At 41.1% G+C, this 23300-nt stretch overlaps 1 protein-coding gene across 4 annotated transcripts in view; it reads left to right on the top strand.

The window, feature by feature from the left end:
- ADGRF5 (adhesion G protein-coupled receptor F5) overlaps positions 1 to 23300 on the top strand; it is a 114415-nt gene that overhangs the window by 81101 nt on the left and 10014 nt on the right. For 3 of the 4 annotated variants that reach the window (XM_011960278.1, XM_011960277.1, XM_011960279.1), the window contains exons 5-15: positions 1767 to 1943; positions 2376 to 2482; positions 3910 to 3968; positions 4419 to 4561; positions 5985 to 6206; positions 7620 to 7823; positions 13900 to 14070; positions 17114 to 17323; positions 18870 to 19082; positions 20806 to 20961; positions 22982 to 23190. In XM_011960278.1, coding sequence (XP_011815668.1) covers positions 1767 to 1943; positions 2376 to 2482; positions 3910 to 3968; positions 4419 to 4561; positions 5985 to 6206; positions 7620 to 7823; positions 13900 to 14070; positions 17114 to 17323; positions 18870 to 19082; positions 20806 to 20961; positions 22982 to 23190 — 1871 coding nt within the window. The remainder of the gene's footprint in view (positions 1 to 1766; positions 1944 to 2375; positions 2483 to 3909; positions 3969 to 4418; positions 4562 to 5984; positions 6207 to 7619; positions 7824 to 13899; positions 14071 to 17113; positions 17324 to 18869; positions 19083 to 20805; positions 20962 to 22981; positions 23191 to 23300) is intronic. The other variant, XM_011960280.1, reaches the window with a different exon arrangement.

Below are 23300 nucleotides of genomic sequence, written 5' to 3' on the forward strand. Positions count from 1 at the left end.
CCATGAGAGCAGTGTTCATGTGGGCTGTTCACACCTGACTTGATATGTAAAAGGCACAAATTTACTTGCACTCTGTATTTGTTATCTATTGATGCATAACAAAGTCTAAAACCTAGCATCATAAAATAACAAACATTTGTTATCTGAGAGTTTTTTTAATCATTGTATTTATATTTGTTAAGAATTAAGATGTAGAAGGTGGAAGTATTGACAAGTATTGGAACTAACAGCAATATAAAAATAAACTTCCATACAGGTATAAACTTATTTGCCCTATAAACTATATCTACAATAGTCTACAAATAGAGGTATGCTGTAACCTACATCCTGCTGTATTTAACACAGAAAGGAAGCATTGGTCCTTTTTGCTCACTCTGTGAGATGAAAATGCACTAAAGCCATGAAAGTCACTCACTGCCATGCCAAGGTTGACCCTTCTTTTTATGTGGTACATAGGCCCGGAGATGAACCAGCCCCAGGCCAGAGGCTCTCACCGAAATTTGAGAATGCTTATTCTTCCTCCCTGGAGCTTCCATCAAGACAAGGCCTCTTGTTTTCCTCCACGAGAGTGATGTAAAAGGACACTTCTTCCTTTCTGTCTTTGTGTCCTAAGTAGGGTTTTTATGGTAATGGGAAAAAAAGTTTAGTTCTCTTACCAGAAGATAGACCCAGTTTCTGAGGGCCAGAAATCTTAGAGCAGTTTAGCTGGGTGGTTCTGGATCAAGGTCTCTCGTAAGGTTGTAAGTAATCTATCAACTAGTGCTGTCATCATATGAAAGTTCAACTGGCATATGAGAAAAAAATTCTTTTCTTTTCTTTCCTTTTCTTTTCTCTTCTTTTCTTTTTGAGACAGGGTCTCACTTTGTTGCCCAGGCTGGAGTGCAGTGGTTGCAATCTCAGCTCACTGCAACCTCTTCCTCCCAGGCTCAAGCAATCCTCCCACCTCAGCCTCCTGAGTACCTGGGACACACTACCATGCCCAGCTAATGTTTTTGTATTTTTTGTAGGATAGGGTTTTGCTATGTTGCCCGGGCTGGTCTCAAACTCCTGGGCTCAAGTGATCCACCCGCCTCGGCCTCTCAAGTGCTGAGATTACAGGAGTGAGCCACTGTACCTGGCCTGGAAAATTTATTTCTAAGCTCACTCATGTGGTTGTTGGCAGGCTCCAGTTCCTCACTAGCTATTGGCTGTAGACCTCAGTTCTTTGCCATGTGGACCTCTCCATGATGTGTCTTCATGCCATGGCAGTCAACTACCCCCAGAGTGAGAGGAGAGAGAGAAAGAGAGAGAGCAACCAAGAGGAAAGCTATAGTGTTTTCAATAACCTAATCTCAGAAGTGCCATACTATCACTTCTGCCATACTCTATTGATTACATAGACCAATCCTAGTACAACATAAGAAGGTACTACAAAAGGGTTTGAATACCTAGTGGTAGGGGTGGGCAAAGGCCATCTTGGAGGCTGGCTACCTTATACTTATCATCATAGACATCTGGTGGCTATTAGCTATTAGGCATGAGTATCTAAAAGATGACTTAGCCATTCATCACTCAACTGTCACAGCAGTCATCTTTCAGATTGTCATGGCTAATAGCATGGTGATGCATACATGCAAACATCAATTTTACGCTATTGAAGTTCTCGGAAAGGTAATATAAAGTCAGATTAGGATTTTCTTCAAGAATGAATACCTGCAGGCTATAAGTACAAATATGGTGACCGCCATCTCCACCTTGTCTCTCCTTGCTGTTCTGGTTAATGATAGTCTGCAGACCCACTGGAAATGAAATCTGGTGCTCCTGCGAGACAGGCTATGGGTGGCCTCGGGAAAGGTGTCTTCACAATCTCACTTGTCAAGAGCATGACGTCTTCCTCCCAGGGCACCATTGCAGTTGCCTTAAAGAACTGCCTACCAAGGGACCTTTTTGCCTGCTTCAGGAAGGTAAGTAACTGCTCATTAAATGCACATTGAGTGGCTATTCAACATCAGTTTACAGCTGCGTGTGGTGGCTCATGCCTGTAATCCCAGCACTTTGAGAGTCTGATGTGGGCAGATCACTTGAGGTCAGGAGTTCAAGAGCAGCCTGGCCAACACGGTGAAACCCTGCCTCTACTAAAAATGCAAAAATTAGCTGGGTGTGGTGGTACACACCTGTAGTCTCAGCTACTTGGGAGGTTGAGGCAGGAGGATCACTTGAACCTGGGAGGTGGAGGTTGCAGTGAGCTGAGATCGCACCATTGCACACCAGCCTGGGAGACAGAGGGAGACTCCATCTCAAACGAACACACAAAAACAACTTACAAATGTTTCTGGTTTGTATATACTCAGACACTAACATGATATTTTTAAATATTGCCCTGTGTTTTTCAACAGATGTTACCCTGAACATGAGAGTCAGACTAAATGTAGGCTTTCAAGAAGACCTCATGAACACTTCCTCTGCCCTCTATAGGTCCTACAAGACCGACTTGGAAACAGCGGTAGGTTTTGGCCCCAAGAACCTCTTAACCAACAAACTGTTTGGACTGAACTGAGTCTATTGCATTCACAGTGAACAGTGGCTTGGATCTGTCAGAACTTATGGATGTGGATTTATTATTCTTTTACATCTGAGATGGTGAATTAATATGTGCTCAAATCAAATCATGTTTAGGGGACAGTGTGGCATCACCTTGACCTATAAGTATAAATTTTTCTCAGGGTGGAACTGTTTCAGATAAGATTTGGTGGCATCAATTCACTAAAACTTATTCAAAGCCCCAAGAACCTATAGCCTGCAAGCACCAGTTGGTGCATTTCTATTCTTCACATACCACATGAATTAAACTCCTAACTTTTGGGCAGACAAACCCATGGCTGAACACAGAGGGTTTCAAACCACTCTACACCAGAGGTTGCTAGGCATTCATACCTAAGACAGATATAAATTTATTCACATAAAAATAGAGACTATTCCACCAGTGTTAACTGTTTGCCAGTCACTGTCTTAAGTGCTTCACATTGAATTGATTCATCTAAACCTAAACACTTTGCTGGAGTTAACATATTTGGAACAGAGCTTCCCAATGGATGTGTCACAGATTATTACAGGTGGGCTGAGATAATGACTTCCCTTCTCCTGGCAGCCGAGCCCTGCCTTAGGCTGTTAGCAGCCTCCTGCTCATCCCAGCATGTCACCCAAATATTGTCATCTCCCATGAGTGCCTTGATGAAGTGCCGCTTCAGAAGAGCTCTTGGATATTTGATTTACATTTCTGGCATTTGATATGTCTGTACAGCAGGAGAACCCTCCTCACGCACACACACTACACTAAATTATATGGTGTGAAAAAGAGAGTTACATAGCAACCACCTAGGTACCTGGCACACCAACTAATCCTGCAGTATGGCAGCCATGAGGATGCCCCTCCCAGACCTCCAACTACAGGTCATGTAGTGGAGCAAGGGTTGTAGCTGCTGCTTCTGAAATCCATGACCATCACTGCTGCTCCCTACTAATGAAGGGGCACAGCACATCTGTGTCTGGCAGACACTGGGACTCCTTGGAAGGCTTTATTGAACCTTTCCAGGTTCGGGCTAGGATGCTTTTATCCAACCGTCCTTCCCTGTCTTTCATTTGGGGGTCTGATGGCTCTCTCTGTCTTCCCTTCTCCCTCCACGTTTTCTTTCCTAGGCATTTCCCTGAGTAAATTTTTTGCACATTTCATCTAGTGTCTACTTCTTGGAGGACCCAGACTGACATAGATAGGAATTATTTCTTCAGAAATCTAATGCCTACAGTTAACAAAATGGAAGATAATTTTACCTAGTGTGATTAGGAATATGTGGTTTTTACTCTGCTTCAGATCTTTTGATACACCTATTTCTAGACTTTGCTATATGACACTCATCTTGCTTTATTTTTCAGTTCTGGAAGGGTTACGGAATTTTACCAGGCTTCAAGGGCGTGACTGTGACAGGGTTCAAGTAAGAATACTTTAATTTGGTCATTTCTACTTTATGGCTGGGATCCATAAGGTAGTGAAGGAGGTAAACCCCCTAGAGAGGCATTGTTCATGTGGAATTCTCAGCAGGAGCAGTTTGGTAGAGGAGAAAAAAGTACCTCACCCCTTACAGATGCACCTGTTTAAAAGAAAAAGAGTAAAAGACTTGTGTTCATTCTATACATGTGCAAAAATTTTGCAAGCAAAGATAAGGGATAAGTTTGTAGTCCAAATAGTTCAGAAATATAGAAATGAAATAATGCCATGCAATGATGTCTTTCTACTGGAAGATCCTGTTGGCCAATCGGGACCATAGATTTTCATGCTACAACAGGCAGTTTGTGCTGTTTTGTTTCCTAAGCAAATAAGCCATAAATATCTAGACTCTTCCAGGTCAGTTATTGTTTTACTGAACTGAGTGGTCTCTGTCCAGGTCTGGAAGTGTGGTTGTGACATATGAAGTCAAGACTACAGCACCATCACTTGAGTTAATACACAAAGCCAATGAACAAGTTGTACAGAGCCTCAATCAGACCTACAAAATGGACTACAACTCCTTTCAAGCACTTACTAGTAGTAAGTGAAATTGTTTAGATATGGTCTTGTTATTTACGGTTATGCGTAAACCTAGGAAAGTAGCTTATGTTACAATGTCCGCAGGGAAGCTAGACACTCCAGTTCCTGGCACAGGGGGTTCTGTACCACCTCTTCCTCTTATGCCAGTGCCTCCCAATCTGACTAATGCCACTGTACCTGGGGTGTGTGGAAGAGGGGCACAAGGGGGTCACAGAGCCATCTGGGTTTGTGTATTTTCTAAATTAACAGATCCAAAACTAGGTTAAAAAAGTAAAACTAATATTGCAGTGGAGGTTTAAATATTCATAAAATGCACCAATAAGAAATAGAGGGCCATCATTTTAGAGCAGTAGGCCTCAGAGTGTAGCCCTCTGTCATCCAGGCTGGAGTGCAGTAGTATAATCATGGCTCTCTGCAGCCTCTACTTTCCTTGCTCAAGTGATCCACCTGCTCCAGCCTCTGGGGTAGCTGTAGCCACAGTTGCATACCTCCATACTCAGCTAACAGTTTTTACTTTTTATTTATTTATTTTTTTTAGAGATGGTATATCACTACGTTGCCCTGGCTGGTCTCATACTCCTGGTCCCATGCAATCCTCCCACCTTAGCCTTCCAAAGTGTGGGATTACAGGCATGAGTCATCATGCCTGGCTGTGTTTTTATTTTTATTTGTGAAATGATAAGGCAGTGATCCCATGGATTTTTACTGCCGAAACAATAATAATAGCTACAGTTTCTCCAAGTTACCTCCCAAATGTAACTCTCACTGCTCTTGTTTTCCAGACAGGGGAACTAAGGCCCAGCCAGTCTAAGCAAGTTCCTCAGGGCCACACAGTTACAGTTGGGACAGAACCAAGATTGAAATCCAAACTTACTATCTATGAAGCTCCCACTCCTACAGAGTTCCATGAGTATTAGGAAATTCTTATTTCTCAAACAAACTTTATTATAATTAATTAATTTGTTTTTACATTTCTAAATCATTCAAGACTTAGGTCAGAGCTTTCAATAAGCATGAGATATCAGTTATTGATAAGAAGCAGTTGATATGATTCCAGTCTGTAGCACAGAAACTTGATATTTAAGTTAGTTTGTGTTTTTTTCCATAAGTAAATGTACAATTTTCTACCACACTTTTTGAAATATTGAAAACAGCTTTAAAATTTCCATTACTGCCATTAAGGAGCCACAGGGCAAAGACCTCAATTGGGAAACCCTGTCCCTGGTATGTGACAGGACACACTTCCTCAGGGCTCAGACACCAGCTGCATGGGGATGGAGTGAGGAGACACATTGCCCCAGCCAGTTCAGCACCACAGATGCTGTCAAGACCTCTGAGAGCTTTGTGGTGGTTGTATCTGGTGAGTAGCATCAATGAAATTTGTTTGCTTTGGGATCTTACTACCTTTTCTTTGGGTTTCCAGATGAAACTAAGTTCTCTGTCACACCAGAAATCATCTTTGAAGGGGACACAGTCAGTCTGGTGTGTGAAAACGAACTTTTGTCCTCCAATGTGTCTTGGCGCTATGAAGAACAGCAGTTGGAAATCCAGAACAGCAGTAGATTCTCGATTTACACTGCCGTGTTCAACAACATGACTTCGGTGTCCAAGCTCACCATCCGCAACATCACTCCGGGTGATGCAGGTAGGTCTCCATTCAATAACTTGTGTGAGAAATGGAATGAAGAGCTTGTAAAGAAGCAAATATGTAATAGTGTTTTATGTAGATGTGTAGATAGTGTTTTTCTCTTCCCAAAGAAGTCTCCTGGTTCAACCTTTCAAAACTGAAAATTAATCCCATATGTATTAGTCCATTTTTATACTGCTATAAAGAACTACCTGAGATTGAGTAATTTATGAAGAAAAAAGGTTTAATTGACTCACAGTTCTGCATGGTTGGGGAGGCCTTAGGAAACTTACAATCATGGCAGAAGGCAAAGGGGAAGCAAGGCACATCTTACATGGCAGCAGGAGAGGGAGAGAGGGTCTAGGGAATTGTCAAACATCTGATTTTAAACCATCAGATCTCATGAGAACTCACTCCCTATCATGAGAACAGCATGGGGGAACTGCCCCCATGAGAGAATCACCTACCACCAGGGCCCTCCCTGAACACGTGGGGATTACAATTCGACATGAGATTTGAGAGGGGACACAGAGCCAAACCATATCACCATGGTATTAATTGTTAATTAATTTTAAAGTTAATTATTTTCATTATTTGTTTCATTATAGTATATAATTATTTTCATTAATTTGTTTTAGTATATAATATTACTTTATTATTAATTTAATTTTCAATTGATTTTTTTAAAAAATTAAAATAGCTTTGTTGAGGAAGGAATTGATAAATAATAAACTGTACATATTTTAAAAGTCTTGCCCCATGTACAGCTGTGAAATCATTACTACAGTCAGGAGAGTGAACATATCCATCATTCTCCCTGCCCTCACCAAATTTTCTGATTCTCCACTATTATCCCTCCCTTCAGCTTTCTCCTGTCCTCTTGCCCACCCCAAGCAACTACAAAAGCAAGCATAAGGCTTAATTCTTCCCTAAGACTAGTGGTGAACCTGACATATTCTGGAATGTAATAACTGCATTGTAACTCAGATGCCATTGGGGCCATCTCCTTTTCTCTACATGATGAGGTGGGCTATAGACATATGGCTCCTGTCACGTAGTTGTTGATTTTGATTTACCACATGGTTAAATACTATGGCAATATTATCTATCTTCTTCTAATTCTCCAAGGCTTTTCAATTTTTCTTTCCTACTTCTATTGTTATGCTTTTTTCCTTATTAGCAAAGTCCCTAAGATTTCTACTATTTCCTTAGAACATCTCTGTACTCCGCTTTGTGGCATCAGAAATATCTGCACTTCCTGAATTCCTGCATGGTTTTTTAGGCATTTTTAGACTAAGTCTCAGATGCTTTTGAAAATGATGCTTCATCAAGGACTGTCATTACTGTCATGATCCATGAGATTAGGGTACCATTCCTCTAAGAAAATAGACATATGTTGTAATAATGCATGATTTCATGTATCTTATGCAGGTGAATATGTTTGCAAACTGATACTAGACATTTTTGAATATGAGGGCAAGAAGAAAATAGATGTTATGCCCATCCAAATTTTGGCAAATGAAGAAATGAAGGTGATGTGTGACAACAATCCTGTATCTTTGAACTGCTGCAGTCAGAGTAATGTTAATTGGAGCAGAGTAGAATGGAAGCAGGAAGGAAAAATAAGTATTCCAGGTGAGAATGTTAGATAAGCCCTTTTGTAAATAGGTTTTTGCCTCTTGGCCAAGTAGAAATGAGAGATGTGGTGTGTGGAAGGGGAAATGTCAGATGGCTGCTATTTTCTGGATTTCAGACTGTGAAAAGGCATTAGGTTTGATGCCAGCTCCAGCTTAGCCACTCTAGAGCAAGATTCCAAAAACATATGCACACAAGTGTCATGCTTTGATTGTAGACGAGATCCCAGCAGCAGAAGGCCCAAGAGAGAAGGATCCTGGCATTTTGGATCTAAAAAAAAAAAAAGACAAGAAAAGCTTGTGCTCACCTTCCTTTCATCTTCAGCAAAGAGCTAAGGATGATGTCACTTGTCATTGAGGTCTGACTTGGAGCTTCTCCTTTCTGTGTGTCTTCTCCTGGTGTCTGGTCCTTCTCACTTCTCTGCCTTTGTATCTATGCATGCCTCAATATTTTCTATCTCTGTGCCTCCAGCTTTATCCCTTTCTCTCTGCAGATCTGTTTGTCTCTCAGTCATTTCATATGATTTCTGATCCTATTAGCTTTTGTTTTCCATCTGAAATCTTATCTAAAGTTCCCTACCCTCCAGTTTATATTGATGAATAATAATAATAGTAATAAATTAAAACAACAATACTCTGTTTTGTATAACAGTTTATGATTAACCCTTTAAAAAATATGTTACTGCTTTTTAAATGCTTGACCACAAATTTGAAGCATTTTACTTTCAATTTTCAAATAAGGAAATTGAGGTTCAGATTATATGACTTATCCAAGGTTGTCAAAATATGAAAAAAAAAAAAAAGAAGAAAAAGAAAAAGAAGAAAGAAAGAATTAGGACTCACCAAAGCCAGTGTCATCTTGATGAACTTATCCAAGGTTGTCAAATATGAAAAAAAAAAAAAAAGAAGAAAAAGAAAAAGAAGAAAGAAAGAATTAGGACTCACCAAAGCCAGTGTCATCTTGGCCAAACTATATTATGCATGCGTGGTGGGCCAGCACTGGAATGAGCTAGTCAGGCAGAGTTTGCACAGTGTTCTACCTAGAAACTGCATAAAGCAATATCCAACTCTTCTCTTAAGAAGCAACAGTATAATGTGCTTATCTGTAAAGAAAGTCTTTAAAGTAAAATGTAGCTTTACCCATGAAATACATTAGTGTGGGGAACTTTCACTTTACAAAGCCTTAGCTATTTAAATAGATTAAATTATTTTTAAAAAATTATCAGAACAGGGGTGGTGGCTCATGCCTATAATCTCAGCACTTTCAGAGGCCAAAGCAGGTGGATCATCTGAGGTTGAGCATTCGAGACTAGCCTGGCTAACACGGTGAAACCCCATCTGTACTAAAAATACAAAAAATTAGTTAGGTGTGGTGGTGGGCACCTGTAATCCCAGCTACTCAGGAGGCTGAGGCAGGAGAATCACTTGAAGCCAAGAAGCCGAGGTTGCAGTGAGTGGAGATCATGCCACTGCATTACAGCCTGGGTGACAGAGTGAGACTGTCTCAAACAACAACAACAACAACAACAAAACTATCATTTTACAGGCAAATTTTTCTAAGCACATGTAATTTGCAAAGGAGTTTCACCTGCAAGCATTTGTATTAGACTTTAAAGTACTCAGAAGAAAGGCACGTGGTAACTGTTGAAAATATTAACGCATGATACATGGAGTCACTTCCCTGATTTCTAAGGAAGAGGAGGTGTAGGTATCCTGAAGGAACTGCGAGATGGAAGAAAGACCTTGCACAATTCCTGTGGTACTGGCTTAGAAGCTTTCAACCCCGAAAGGTGAAAAACCTGGCCTTCTGGCAAAGGAACCAGGAAGTCTGTGGCGCAGATGCTTAGAGCAGGATGAATGGCTACAGAACAATGGATTTCCTGCCCCAGGGCTGGCCGCCTGGGGACCTGGCTTCTCTGATGAATTTAGCCTCTGCCCTGGCACCCTGCCCTTCTTTCTCCTGCCCTTGCTGCTTCCTCTCTGCCACTATCTTCTCCAAATTCCACAAGTTCTAACAACCATTTTTCCAGGTCTGTAGAACACAATCAAGCAAAAGAATTTACCCAAAGCATTTGGAACTGAATGAATGACCTACTCTCAGAAATCGTTGCATGTTCAAAACACTCTGGAAAAGGATGGACAGAAAGGAAATAATCAACAATGGCAGAATTTCTAACTTTAAGAGACTAAAAGTCAGTGAAGATTTCCTCCCACATGGGGAAAAAGTGAAGGAGTATTCTTTAAGGGTATCACCATGATCACAAAATAGTTATTGTGGCAGATTCAATGTATTAAACTGTGTTTTTTTGTGTTTTGGTTTTTTTTTTGTTTTTTGTTTGTTTTTTGAGACAGAGTCTTGCTTTTGTCACCCAGGCTGGAGTGCAATAGCATGATCTCGACTCACTGCAACCTCCACTCCCGGGGTTCAGGAGATTCTCCCACCTCAGCCTCCCAAGTAGCTGGGATTACAGGTGCCTGCCACCACACCCGGTTAATTTTTGTATTTTTAGTAGAGATGGGGTTTCACCATGTTGGCCCAGCTGGTCTCGAACCCCTGACCTCCGCCCATCTTGGCCTTGCAAAGTGCTGGGATTACAGGTTTGAGCCACCACACCTGGCCTCAACTCTGTTTTCAATGTTTACATTTATCATCTTGGTTTTTCTCCACTCCCCACCCAAAGTCTTGCAAAATAGGTACCATCAGCACCATGTTATAGAGGAAGGTCTGGGATGTCATCTAACTTTGAACAACAAAATTGTAATTGCATACCTTCTCCTCTCCAGAAAGCGAAGTGCCAACTTATTAGCTGTATTCAGTACCTCCCATGCAGGGCCCCTGGTTGCAGAGCCCCAGGGTGTTGTAGGAAACATGATGTGTATGATGCCAGTTTGGAAGTCCTGCTTGTGTTTTGTGAGTTTACCATCTCTTTGGAGCCTTTCTCCACTCTTTCTCTGAATCTCAGCCTAACAGAAGTAGTTACTGTTCTCTGAACAAGACCTGCATGCTGCGGCTTCTGTGTTTTTGCTTATAGCAGTGGTTTTCTGAGTTACCAATAGAATCCATTTTTCAAGCAGAATCTTGCATAGCTGTCTAATGCAAGTCTTCTCAACTCAGCACTATTGACATTTTGGGTCAGATAATTCTTTGCTGGTGGAACTGTTCTGTGCATTGTAGGATATTTAGCAGTATCCCTGGCCTATACCTACAAGATGCCAGTAACATCTTCAGTTGCAACAACCAAAAATGTCTCCAAACCTTGCCTAATGTCCTCCAGGGAGGCAAAATTGCCCGTCGTTGACAGCACATCTAATGTGTAAAGCAGACCAAAGTGGAGCTGCTCTGGTTAGAAGAAGTGTGAAGGGATTGGAGCCTACACAGTTTGTTATCCTTCCACCCCCCAACACAGCCCGAGCCCCTGAAGCAGCTTGATGGAATGCCAAGTTTTCCAAGGAGAACGGATTTACTCACACGCAACCCACATACAACCACATACCAGAACTACAGCCCCCATTTCTATCTATTAAAATCCTAAATGTCTGTTAAGGCCTAGAGCAAATCTTCCTCTTCTCTGAAATCTTCCCTAATCTCTCAACTAAAACATCCCTCCTTTAATCCACATAATATGTTGACTTCTCTCTCATGGAACCTACCCACTGCACACTATCATTATTTCTGTACGTCTCTTTGTACACTTCCTCTTGCATAGACCATTGCCCTGTACATTAGTTTGGTGAGATAGATGGGTCTTTAAGGATCGGTAAGAGTCAGCAGGCAGAAGAGGGAAGGAAAATATTTCAGGTGTGAACACAGGCATAGAGGCGCAAAGCTACAGGGCGTGTTCAAGGCCCAGGAGATGATCTAATTTTTCAGAGAGAGCTATAGAAGAAGATAAAGAGAAGACAAGCAGATTGGAATCACACTGTGAATAATTGAATATACCAGGCGAAGAGGGATTTTACTGTATTCTGTAGGCAATGGTAAGGTTTCAAAAGTAGAAGACATCAGATGGTGAGAGCTGAACTTAGGAAAAATAAGTTTTAAGGTCTTATAGCCAATAGATTGCAGGGGCAAATAACTGAAACTAGAGACCCAGCTACAATCATGTGCAATGGGCAGCCAACAGATAATGGGGCCTGAGCAAGTTACCATGGGTAGGAGTGGGTAAGACAATAGTGAGATGTTTCAGAAGAGTAATCTAAAAGTTTCTTACAATTGAGTAGGGATAAAAGGTGAGTGCATGCAAGTAATTTAAGATTTTTATTTGGGGAAATGCCAAGAGCAAAGAAAGGACACATTGGAAGATGTACAGGTTTTATCTGGCAAGAAAAAAGATGAGTTCTTAAATGGACCAATCGAGTTGAAGGTACCTAAGATGTCAGAGCAACACTTGGGAATTTGCTTCTAAAGTTTCCAACAGGAGTGCTGCTCTTAGAAACACAGTGGGAGTCATCCAAATTTGGGCTATTCTAGAAGCAATAGGTGTAGATGAGATTGCCTGGAGAAACAGTAGAGAAAAAGATGAGGAAAGGGACAACCTTAAGAAGGGGATGAAGGAAAAGAGCCTGAGAGGGAGACCCAGAAGGAGGGATGAGGAGAAAAGAGGGGCAGGAGACATCTAGGACTCAAGCACGCCAAATCAGAGAGAAGGGGTCAGCAGAATGGGATGCTGCAATCAAAGTAGCATGAGAGGAGGCCACTGTTGGCCTTAAAGGAACACTTTTGGCAGAAGAGAGGGTGAAGAAGGCCAATTGCAAAGACTTGATGAGAAATGGGAGTGAAAAATTGGAGGTGGAAAATACAGAAGCATTATGGTATGAAGAGAGGAAGAAATGCAGTGGTGGCTAGGGAGTATTCAGACTGGGGAAAGAGCATTTCAGGAAGGGAGACTTGAGTGTATCTGGGGGTTGAAGTGGAGGAAATCTCGAAGGAAAGATTAAAGACACAGGATGAGGAAGGGCAAAGGATGAAGGGATGTCCTGGAAGAATTGGAAGAAGCAGATTTTGAAAAGATAAGTGGAGGGGTGAGCCTTAGAGATGGGCACAGACACTCGTGTCTGTAAGCTAGGAGGTACTTTAGTCAAGAAAGATGAAAAGGGAAATCAGATTGGTGTTTCAAACAACGTTTCTGGGGTCTAGGGAGAAAAGTTAGTTACATGTTGATCAAAATATATCAAATATCGTTGATCAGCCAGGGCTGAAAAAGACACATTTATGTTGGAACTAATCAAAAGACTTACTGTTTTTCCTTCATTTTCAGATGATTGATAGTGTTTGAAGATTGCCTTAGGAGTGCACGGCAGCAGGCAAGGTGGGAGGAAGGAGAGTAAAGGGACTAGAGTAGGAAAAATCAGCCACAGGGTGTTGTAGAACCCGAGGCAAGAGGAAAGATGGCGTGGAGGGCATGATATTTCTGGGAAAGGAAAGGAAGGTATGGAAAGGGAGCTATTTTGAAGGGGAAACTGCTGGTAACTGAGAATGCATGAAGTTGAAGTTGAAGATTTCACTAAAACAGAGATTTAAACAGGGAACATGCTGTGAAAAAACTCAAATGAGATGAATATCAGGTGCCCCAACATTGCTTCTTCCTCTTTTTAATAATCATAGTACTCTAAATAATCTGACATGTGTTCTTCCAGTTAAACCACACCCAAACAGCTTGCTTCTCTTTTTTATTGTTCACATTCTAAAAACCATCGCTCATGGTCTTTGTTAGAGCAGGACTCAGTCAGATACTTTTCTAAGAGTTTATGTATATTATCTCATTTAACCTTACGGTGGTCCTGGGAAGTAACTGCTATTATTAATCCTCATTTTGTATCTGGAGAACTGAAGCACAAGGTGGTTAAGTGACTGTCTCAACAATATCTTGCTAGTAAGTGATGGAGTTTGGGATCTGAAGCCAGGCAACCTGGATACAGAGTCTGCAGACCTAATCACCATAAACCCCTCCTCTCCGTTCAGAGAAGAAATCTATTTAAATAGTAACTCCTTTTGTGAAAAAAAATGATTTGAACTCTTTGCTACTAAATAAAGGAGTTAGCCAGCTGGGATGGCAACAATTTGCTTCGCATTACAGGAACCCCTGAAACAGACATAGATTCTAGCTGCAGCAGATACACCCTCAAGGCTGATGGAACCCAATGCCCAAGCGGGTCTTCTGGAACAACAGTCGTCTACACTTGCGAGTTCATCAGTGCCTACGGAGCCAGAGGCAGTGCAAACATAAACGTGACATTCATCTCTGTGGGTAAGGACTCTCCCTAGAATTTTTAGCCACGAATAAATCCCACCTTAAATAAGTGCTGCCAATGAATTATGAGCTGTGGAAATATCTATGAGTAGAATAATGGACAGAGAGGGAGTGTGGTTAGGGCAAATCACACAATGGGAGATAGAAAAGGATTTCCCTCTCTGCCATTTAAATTCAGAGGGAGTGTTTTAACAATTGGGGATGGTTGTAGTAGGACACAGTGGTTCCCAGAAAGGAACCCCGGGGCATTCTCTGAGTAAGGCAGGAGGTGGAGTGGGAAGTAGGGTTTCCCACTCAGGTTATCCCTATTATCATTGAATGTGTAATGAGGATAATTTATGTCTCTAATTTTCCCCTTTTCCCTCATTACCTGGTTCTCCCATTCTTGAATTCCAACATCCTGGCTCACTCCCCCGCTACCCCTCAACACCCTCCCTCATTCCTCCTCTCCCATTTTACCTGTTCCAGAGACAATGCTGCAGAAAGCTTTAGTAATCTGATTCTTTCTGGTTATTTTGCGGTTGGAATGAGTGATTTGTTAGTCTCTCAATTAATTGTTTGGGTAGGCTTCTTAAAATTGTCATTTCTCCTTATATCATAAAGCATTATGATTTCACCCCACGTGTAAACAGAGGACATTCAAACTTGTTTTTCCACCTGTCTTACAAAAATCAACAATTTAGATTAATCATTAGGCCCTTTTTGAACAAGTTTAGAGAAAGGACTGATATAAGCAATACTTGTTAACTGTCTTCTGCTATTGTGACTTAGCATTTTTACAAAGATCAAGATTATGTTTATGTGGGCATAATCTATCTGTCTATCTAATATATATCTATAATATATAATATATAGCTATATAATAATCATATATCTACAGGTAGAACAGTTTTGCATTCCTAGTTTTAACACAAAGAGTTGTGTTATGTTCAAATAATCAAAACTGTTCTCACTATAGAAAACTGCAGATTGCTCAAAATACTCATGAGCCCTTCTAGGGAAATAATACTTTCAGATAAAACTAATTTTTCTCCAAATTATTTAACATAACTTTACCTCTGTCCGCAAAACTGGGGCCTGTCTTAGGGACATGTTAAGCCTTTGCTGAAAATCACTGGTCTGGTAGTTTGGAATCTCATCAGAGAGTCAAGAGGACCAAATTCATGGTTCCATGAGCCTTCTTCTTTTTACTCACAGAAATAGCTAAGCCTTAGAGAGCCATCTCAAGATGCCTATGGCTGGGAAGGGCAATGCAGGGACACATTACACCTTCTTTGAGTGACTTTGGGCAGTGTCTGAACATTTGAATCCCAACTTCTAATGGTAACTGTGAAAAACCCTGATGTCATTGGATTATGATTAAGAATAAGATTTTTAGGCCAGTCATGGTGGCTCATGCCTGTAATCCCAGCACTTTGGGAGGCCAAGGTGAGCAGATGGCTTAAGCCTAGGAGTTTGAGATTAGCCCTAGCAACATGGCAAAGCCCTGTCTCTACCAATAAAAAATAAAAATAAAATTAGCCAGGCATGGTGGTGTGTGCCTGTAGTCCCAGCTTCTTGGAAGGCTGAAGCAGGAGGATCAATCAAGCCCAGAAGGTTGAGGCTGCAGTGAGCCATGATTATGCCAACCTGGGAGACAGAATGAGACCCTGTCTCAAAAAAGAAAATAATAATAATATTATTAATAATAAGATTTGACACTGACTGGGAAAGTAGGCCAGCATCAGTGTGCTCACAAAATGAAGCTGTTCACTTATAGAAGACTGAAGTGAATGGTGTTTTGAAATATCAACCATGTAAAGATATACTCAAAGAGAAGTGGACAGTTAGACTAAAATAGTGGGAGGCTCATATAAGGTTTTATGTTTGTAATAGTCTTATTAATATTTTTGATTAGTAATTTTCCATGAGCCTGTGAGAAGCTTCTTAGAGGACTATATATATAGTGAAATTAATTACATATAAATACTTATATTACTGTAGTTATAGTTATAATTAAGGTACCCATACATCCCAGTTTACCTGAGACAGTGCAGGTGTAATTATTAGGTTAGTGCAAAAGTAATTGTGTTCTTAGCCATTACTTTTCAACCAACTTATATTTGGGCAATATGCTCTATGATTCCTGTACTTAAAATGTAGTTCCAGAATTCACTCTTTCACTTATTTTGTTTTTTTTTTTTTGAGACGGAGTCTCGCTTTGTCGCCCAGGCTGGAGTGCAGTGGCGCGATCTCCGTTCACTGCAAGCTCCGCCTCCCGGGTTAAGGTCATTCTCCTGCCTCAGCCTCCCAAGTAGCTGGGACTACAGGCATCCGCCACATGCCCAGCTAATTTTTTGTATTTTTAGTAGAGACGGGGTTCACAGTGTTAGCCAGGATGGTCTCGATCTCCTGACCTCGTGATCTGCCTGCCTCAGCCTCCCAAAGTGGTGGGATTATAGGCGTGAGCCACTGTGCCCGGCCCACTCTTTCACTTATTAAGCATTGACTGTGTACTAGGCCCAGTGCTGAGTACCGGGGATGCAAAGACACAGAGCCCTTGAGGGCTCACATTTGTGTGGAGGAGAGATATTAAAAAAGAGAAAATAATACACAATGTGATATTATTAAAAAGTATTTTAAAAAAGTAAAGATTGAGATTGTTAGAGGAAGCCGGCCATTTGTTCTCCCTTGAGGTGTTACAGAGGAGGTTGGAGGGAAGCTTGGGATAAGGCGACACTCCTAAGTTTGCAACCTTTTACCCTGCTAATCATCAGGAGATAATTCCAGCCACAAAAGTGAAGTGCACGAGGTCCTAAGGCATGTGATGGAAATGAGTACAGTGCAGAGCACCACCGGGAACAGCCTAGAAACAAGTAAAGCCCGGGAGCAGCAAGGTACCAATCCTACCTTGACATGAGTAGAGTCAGGATGGTTCATTTTTTTGTTTTTTTTTTCTGTCCCTCTCTGAAGTTTCACTCATGTGTTAATGTCCTCAGAGATACTACACATTGAACTTGTTGTCAGTGTTCTTTTGTCTGTATTGTTTGCCTTTTTTCAGCCAATCTAACAATGACCCCGGACACAATTTCTGTTTCTGAGGGACAAAACTTTTCTATAAAATGCATCAGTGATGTGAGTAACTATGATGAGGTTTATTGGAATACTTCTGCTGGAATTAAAATATACCAAAGATTTTATACCACGAGGAGGTATCCTGATGGAGCAGAATCAGTACTGACAGTCAAGACCTCGACCAGGGAGTGGAATGGTGAGTGGAAGGCCAGACACTGTATTGTGCTGCCTGGGCTCTTGGAAACAGGCAATAATAGTTACCACATGTGTAGGGTCTGCTCTGAGACATGCCTATGCCAGTCATTTTAAATTCAGTATGTCTTCACACTTAATGCAACAGTCCTTTGAGGGAAGATGCCATTATTTCCATATTTACAGATGAAGTAAATATGCTCAAACAACTTAAGTTATAGAGCCAGGAATGGAACTAGTGTCTCTAATTCCAGACCCTGTGCTCTTGCCATAAAGTTATGAGGATTGTTTTTAAAAGTACTTTCACTAGACACCTGTGAGTGTTTGACTCAACTGTGCTTTAGGACGGCTAGGTAAAGATTTTATAAGTCTGGTTCCCAAAAAAGGAACACATTTTAATTTCCTGTGTACCTCTATCCATTGTTTGTTTTGTGAGGAAATGCAAATCTTTGAAAGCAAAGAGAAATTGGTAGACAGAACTGCTACAATAATAGCTCATATTTATTGAGCCCTTAACTATGTGATAGGCACTATGCAAAGTATTTAAATGTGTTAATTCATGTGGAACAACAAACCTAGAGGATACTGTTATTATTAACCCCATTTTACAGATGAGGAAACTGAGATTCAGTAAAGTTAAGTCAATTACCTTGTAGTATACAGTCAGGAAATGGAAGTACTTTTCTTCCAGACTGACCTCAATCCTGCTCTGTCCAATTACTCTTTCCTACTAAAAGCCAATAACCTAGGAAGAATTTTAGTTTTTCTAGTCACGTTAGTCTATTAAACAATCCCATAATCAGTTACTGAAAAGTCATATTCTCTTCTAAATCTACTATACTGTCATTTTATATTCAATTTAAATTCCCTCTTCCCCCCAGCAGAAATTAAAAGGAGTTTCCTTTCTTTCCTCATTCGCCCTCTGATTAGCTGCTGCTTCTGACTTTTCCAGAGCTGGGGCAATGGGAAGCAATGTAAAGAAAACTGAAGGGTCTTACTTAACTGTAGGTGCCCTGTAATCTTGCTGTGTGTCTCCATGGCAGCTGCCCAAATGATGACTTGTCCTCTGGGGCCATGATGAGCAGGGGCCATGATGAGCAAAGGCCTGCTCACTTAGAGATGGGAGACAGAGACGTCGTGACACCACAGTTTTCTATCAGGTTAACAATTATTTTCAAAAAAGTCCCCACCCCTGCGCACACCCAAACTCCCATTTATTCCTTCGGTTGGTAGAAAAGCCTTAGAGTAGTAATTGAAAACCTGGTTTGAAATCCAATTTTGCCACTAACTGGCTGTTTGGCCTTGAATAAGCCACTTAATTTTATTTGAAAGTAAGTGCATATCTATGTGGTCATTGGTTAGTCCTTCAAATACATGGAGAACCCAGGAGAGGAGTCAATCAAGCATTTTTTCCTCCAGTGTCCAGGAAGGTATGGTATTCCTTTACTAAAGCTTGAGAGGGAAAATTAAGGCTCTTCTTAACCTTCCCAGCAAATGCCTTTGAAGGGCGATTATTTCATTCCATCTCATTTTTGCTGTCTTTTACTCAGGAACCTATCACTGCATATTTAGATATAAGAATTCATACAGTATAGCAACCAAAGACGTCGTTGTTCACTGGCTGCCTCTAGAGCTGAACATCATGGTTGATCCTTTGGAAGCTACAGTTTCATGCAGTGGTTCCCATCACATCAAGTGCTGCGTAGAGGAGGATGGAGACTACAAAGTTACTTTCCATATGGGTTCCTTGTCCTTTCCTGCTGGTAAGATGCTAATTGCTGAATTGTTAGAGTGTATTATTTCACATACGTGGAGTCTAAATATTTACTCTTAAAATAGGGAAGAAGAGACATAGGACTGTATCAGAGACAGAATTAACAGAGTAGAATCCCATGAGTCTTTGTTGTCTTATATTTTGCTATGTGGCTAGTGGTTCATTGGTTTGTAGTACAATCTTGGGAGTTTGCAATGGTGGAGCCCCCCCCTCCTTTTTTTTAATTGGGAGAAGTTGAAGAAAGTATTGAGATACCTTCTGAGGAATATGGCAGACTAGATATTCTGACAGTCTTTTCCTCCATGCTATAAAGTTACATGCCACAAAACTGCCATGAAAATCCTTTTAAAGGCATAATTGAGCATGTAAGAAAATATGAGAAATAACCAAGTGCCAAAAAAGTAAAGGAAAATAAAATAGAAATGATGCTTTAATGCTGGAGCTTCCCTGTGAGCATTTGCCAATGTCAGAACCTTGAGTTTTAAGGTTCCAGAGGGCATAAAAATAAAGACTGTGCTCCCTAAACAGCACCTGGGCACTCCCACCCCATTGACACAATGCCAAGACCTTCAAAAATGACATGTTCAGTAAAAGACTAAGCTAGGAAAACAAAATTCATCTGCCAGATTTGAGACCTTGGCCTCATCTCTGGGTGGACAAAAGGTTTCCCCCCAGAAATATAGTTGTCCTGCCATCACCTGGGTTTGGGCTTTGAATTTATATTTCCTATGTGGTTCATGAGTGCCAACCTAAGTTTAAAGTTGTCCATTGGTAGCACCCTATGTCAACTAGCTAAAGAAGAAAAAAAAAAATCAAAGTCTTTCTGGTAGATGGAGACCTTAATCCAGATCCCCAGGGATTCCCAGAGATTAACGTCAACCAGTATGAGCTCACAACCCAAAATCTCAAAACACAGACAACTTAATGAGGGATTTACAAGCTCATTCATTCTTTCAATAACTATTCTGGAGGACTTACTCAACACAAGACACCATAGTAGGCAATGAAAGGGAGAAAAAAGAAGTGGGGCACATATTTTAATATCTAGAAGGGCCCATGCCATAAAAGACAATGCATATAATATAAAATATCCAAACAGAATAATACAGACTGAAAAAACAATGGAAGTTCAGAAAAGTAGGGACTCAATAAACACTATAGTCTTTAAAGAAGGCTGCATGGTAGAGGGATATAATCAATCTGGATTTTGACATATGCAACATTTCAACATTCTGTGTTTAATATGCATACATTCAGTGGTTTCTGTGTGTCAGATACTGAGCTGAGCACCAGGAGATGGAAAGATAAATAAGGCAAAGTACTTTCTCTCCAGGAGCTTGTGGTCTAGTAGAGAAGACAGACTCACGAATACATGACTATATACCAATATAGTAAAGGCAGAATAGGATAAATGCTCAGAGCATGATGAAATTTAGATAAGAAGAAGGATTTGTGGGATGCTGAAAGGGCATTCTGAATGTCAAAAATGTGTGACTTGGAGTCATGAATGGTAGAGGAGAAGTTTTGGCTAGCACACATGCAAAGGTGGGCTTACATACTTCTGAGAGTCAGAGGTGAAACCTGTTAAAAATGAATGTGGCACATTCCTGGGGAAAGCTTGGACGGGTTTATTCATATTAGGTTATCTTAACACAATTTGTGCATTAGAGACTCATGTTGTGACTTAATTCTTTCAATAATTCTGTCTTTAGAAAAAGAAATTAACAAAAAACAAGTGTGCTACAAACACAATTTCAACGCAAACTCAGTTTCCTGGTGTTCAAAAGCTGTTGATGTGTATTGTCACTTTACCAATGCTGCTAATAATTCAGTCTGGAGCCCACCTATGAAGCTGAATCTGGTTCCTGGTAAGAACGTTTTAAATTACTTTAAGATGTTATAGTCAGGGCAGGGATTTATTCATTTATTCACTCCTTCATTCATCCCCATTCAATAAACATGTTAAATACCCTCACTGTGGTAGGCCCTGGGCTCACTATGGGGGTATTTAAAAGAAAAGAAGTAAGCCATGTCCCCTGACCTCAAGCCTGGGGGAGAAATCTATGTGATAAAAAATGTTATTAGCTGGGTGTGGTGGCTCACGCTTGTAATCCCAGCACTTTGGGAGGCCGAGGTGGGCAGATCACGAGGTCAGGAGATGGAGACCATCCTGGCTAACATGGTGAAACCTCGTCTCTACTAAAACTACAAAAAAGTAACCAGGCATGGTAGCATGCATCTGTGGTCTCAGCTGCTCGGGAGGCTGAGGCAGGAGAATCGCTTGAACCCAAGAGTTGGAGGTTGCAGTGAGCCAAGATTGTGCCACTGCACTCCAGCCTGGGTGACAGAGAGATTTCCTCTTTCTCTCTCTCTCTATATGTACTTTTACATGTAATATGGTAAAAGCTAAATAGAAATGTTGTGGGTGGCTTAACTCTGCTGAAGGCAGGTGGGGAAGAAGTGATCAGGATAGGCTTGCAGGTGAAATGAGACTTCAGCTGAGTCAGGGGGCTAAGGAGTTCACCAGGCAGATAGCAGTGGACAGTATCTGGACATGGTTGAGATCCTCTGAAGTTTCAGTAAAGGAAAGGTGTCCACACTGCACTGTTTTTCTGAGACAGGGCTACGTGAAAACAATTGATCTCAAGAATAGCCAACTGCCTTTCCCATCCTTTGCCACCACTGTGTCAACTTGCCATCGCGTAGTATCTTTGAGGTGAAAGGTCATGATTTATGGAGTCATTGCTATGCTAGCCCATGCTGGGGAGCTCCCCTCAGCAGCAGAGAGGGATAGATCATCCTAATATAAAGTCATCTTAAGGGAGGATCTTATGTTAAGGCAAGGGATAAATGATGTTCCTGGGCTTCTACCATAAGCAACTCCTCATGCTCCTAAATCTTCCCAGTAACAGGACTTGTGATAGACAAAGGATCATTATCACCAAGCTTGTTTGAGTTTACTGAATGGTTTGTAGTCATTCTCATATGTTGGCAACTATCCCCTGGACACCAAAACAGGAAACTATTTAGAGTCAGTATCCCCTGACCTTGCCTTGCACAAGTACAGCCCCTCCAGGGTGCAACAAAGATCATCTCTTCTTTTCCCCCTCACTCATCTTAGCCAACACATTTTATTCACTTATCTTTGTTCTTCTCCTCTTTCTATATACCAAATATGGTTTTGCTTCTTTTTCCTAGTAGAACATTACTTATTTAAGATTTGTACAGAGTTGTTAAGATCTTAATTAATGTTAAAAAAAAAAGTTGGTGAGGGAGGGGTCTCATCAGTGTCAGGGTCCACTGGACATGAGAGATTCCACAACAAGTGTCATTTCCCCATCCTTGCCTGGTCATGAGAAGAGATGAAATAGAATCACCTTTAAGGGAAACCAGAAGGAACAAATGCTTAAACATATAGATTAGAATATTCAGGTTATGGGTACCTGGAGTTCCTACTACCAATTATGTCTTTGGATTATGGCAGTGATTCTCAACCTTGACAGCACACTGGAATCACCAGGGAGGCTTAAAAACCTGCTGATGCCTAAATCCCAGCCCTGACAATTCTGATTTACTTAGCCCGGACACTGGTGTTTTCAAAAGTTCCCCAGCTGATTCTAATATGACACAGTTGAGAATCTCCAGATTAAGGTATAAAATTCTGTTAGGAAAATTCAGATTAAAGAAGTCAGGTTCACGTGGAAAGCAGAGAGGGGCTTTGGAAAATCAGGGGCAAAATTAAGAAATTGGGTGGCTCTGAAAAGGTGACTGAAAGTAAAGAGAAATATGAATTCAAACATCAAAATTCTACCTTAGCCTGACCGTATTTCACTACTATCTTGTCTCTTCCTTGCAATTATCCCTTTTATTTCAATGTTTCCAACACAGGGGAAAACATCACATGCCAAGATCCCATAATAGGTGTCGGAGAGCCCGGGAAAGTCATCCAGAAGCTATGCCGGTTCTCGAACATTCCCAACAGCCCTGACAGTCCTGTTGGTGGGATCATTACTTACAAATGTGTAGGCTCCCAGTGGAAGGAGAAGAGGAATGACTGCATCTCTGCCCCAGTAAACAGTCTGCTCCAGATGGCTAAGGTGATCCTTAAAGCTTCCACTCTGAGCTCTTGGTGGGGCAATCTGTCTGGCTGATCATATTTCTCAGCACTTAGGAAAATGGGTTTGGTGCTGCTTTGTGTTGCTCCAAA

This window comes from Colobus angolensis, unplaced genomic scaffold (genome assembly GCF_000951035.1).
Source record: "Colobus angolensis palliatus isolate OR3802 unplaced genomic scaffold, Cang.pa_1.0 Scaffold51, whole genome shotgun sequence".
In the NCBI taxonomy this organism is placed as follows: Eukaryota; Metazoa; Chordata; class Mammalia; order Primates; family Cercopithecidae; genus Colobus; species Colobus angolensis.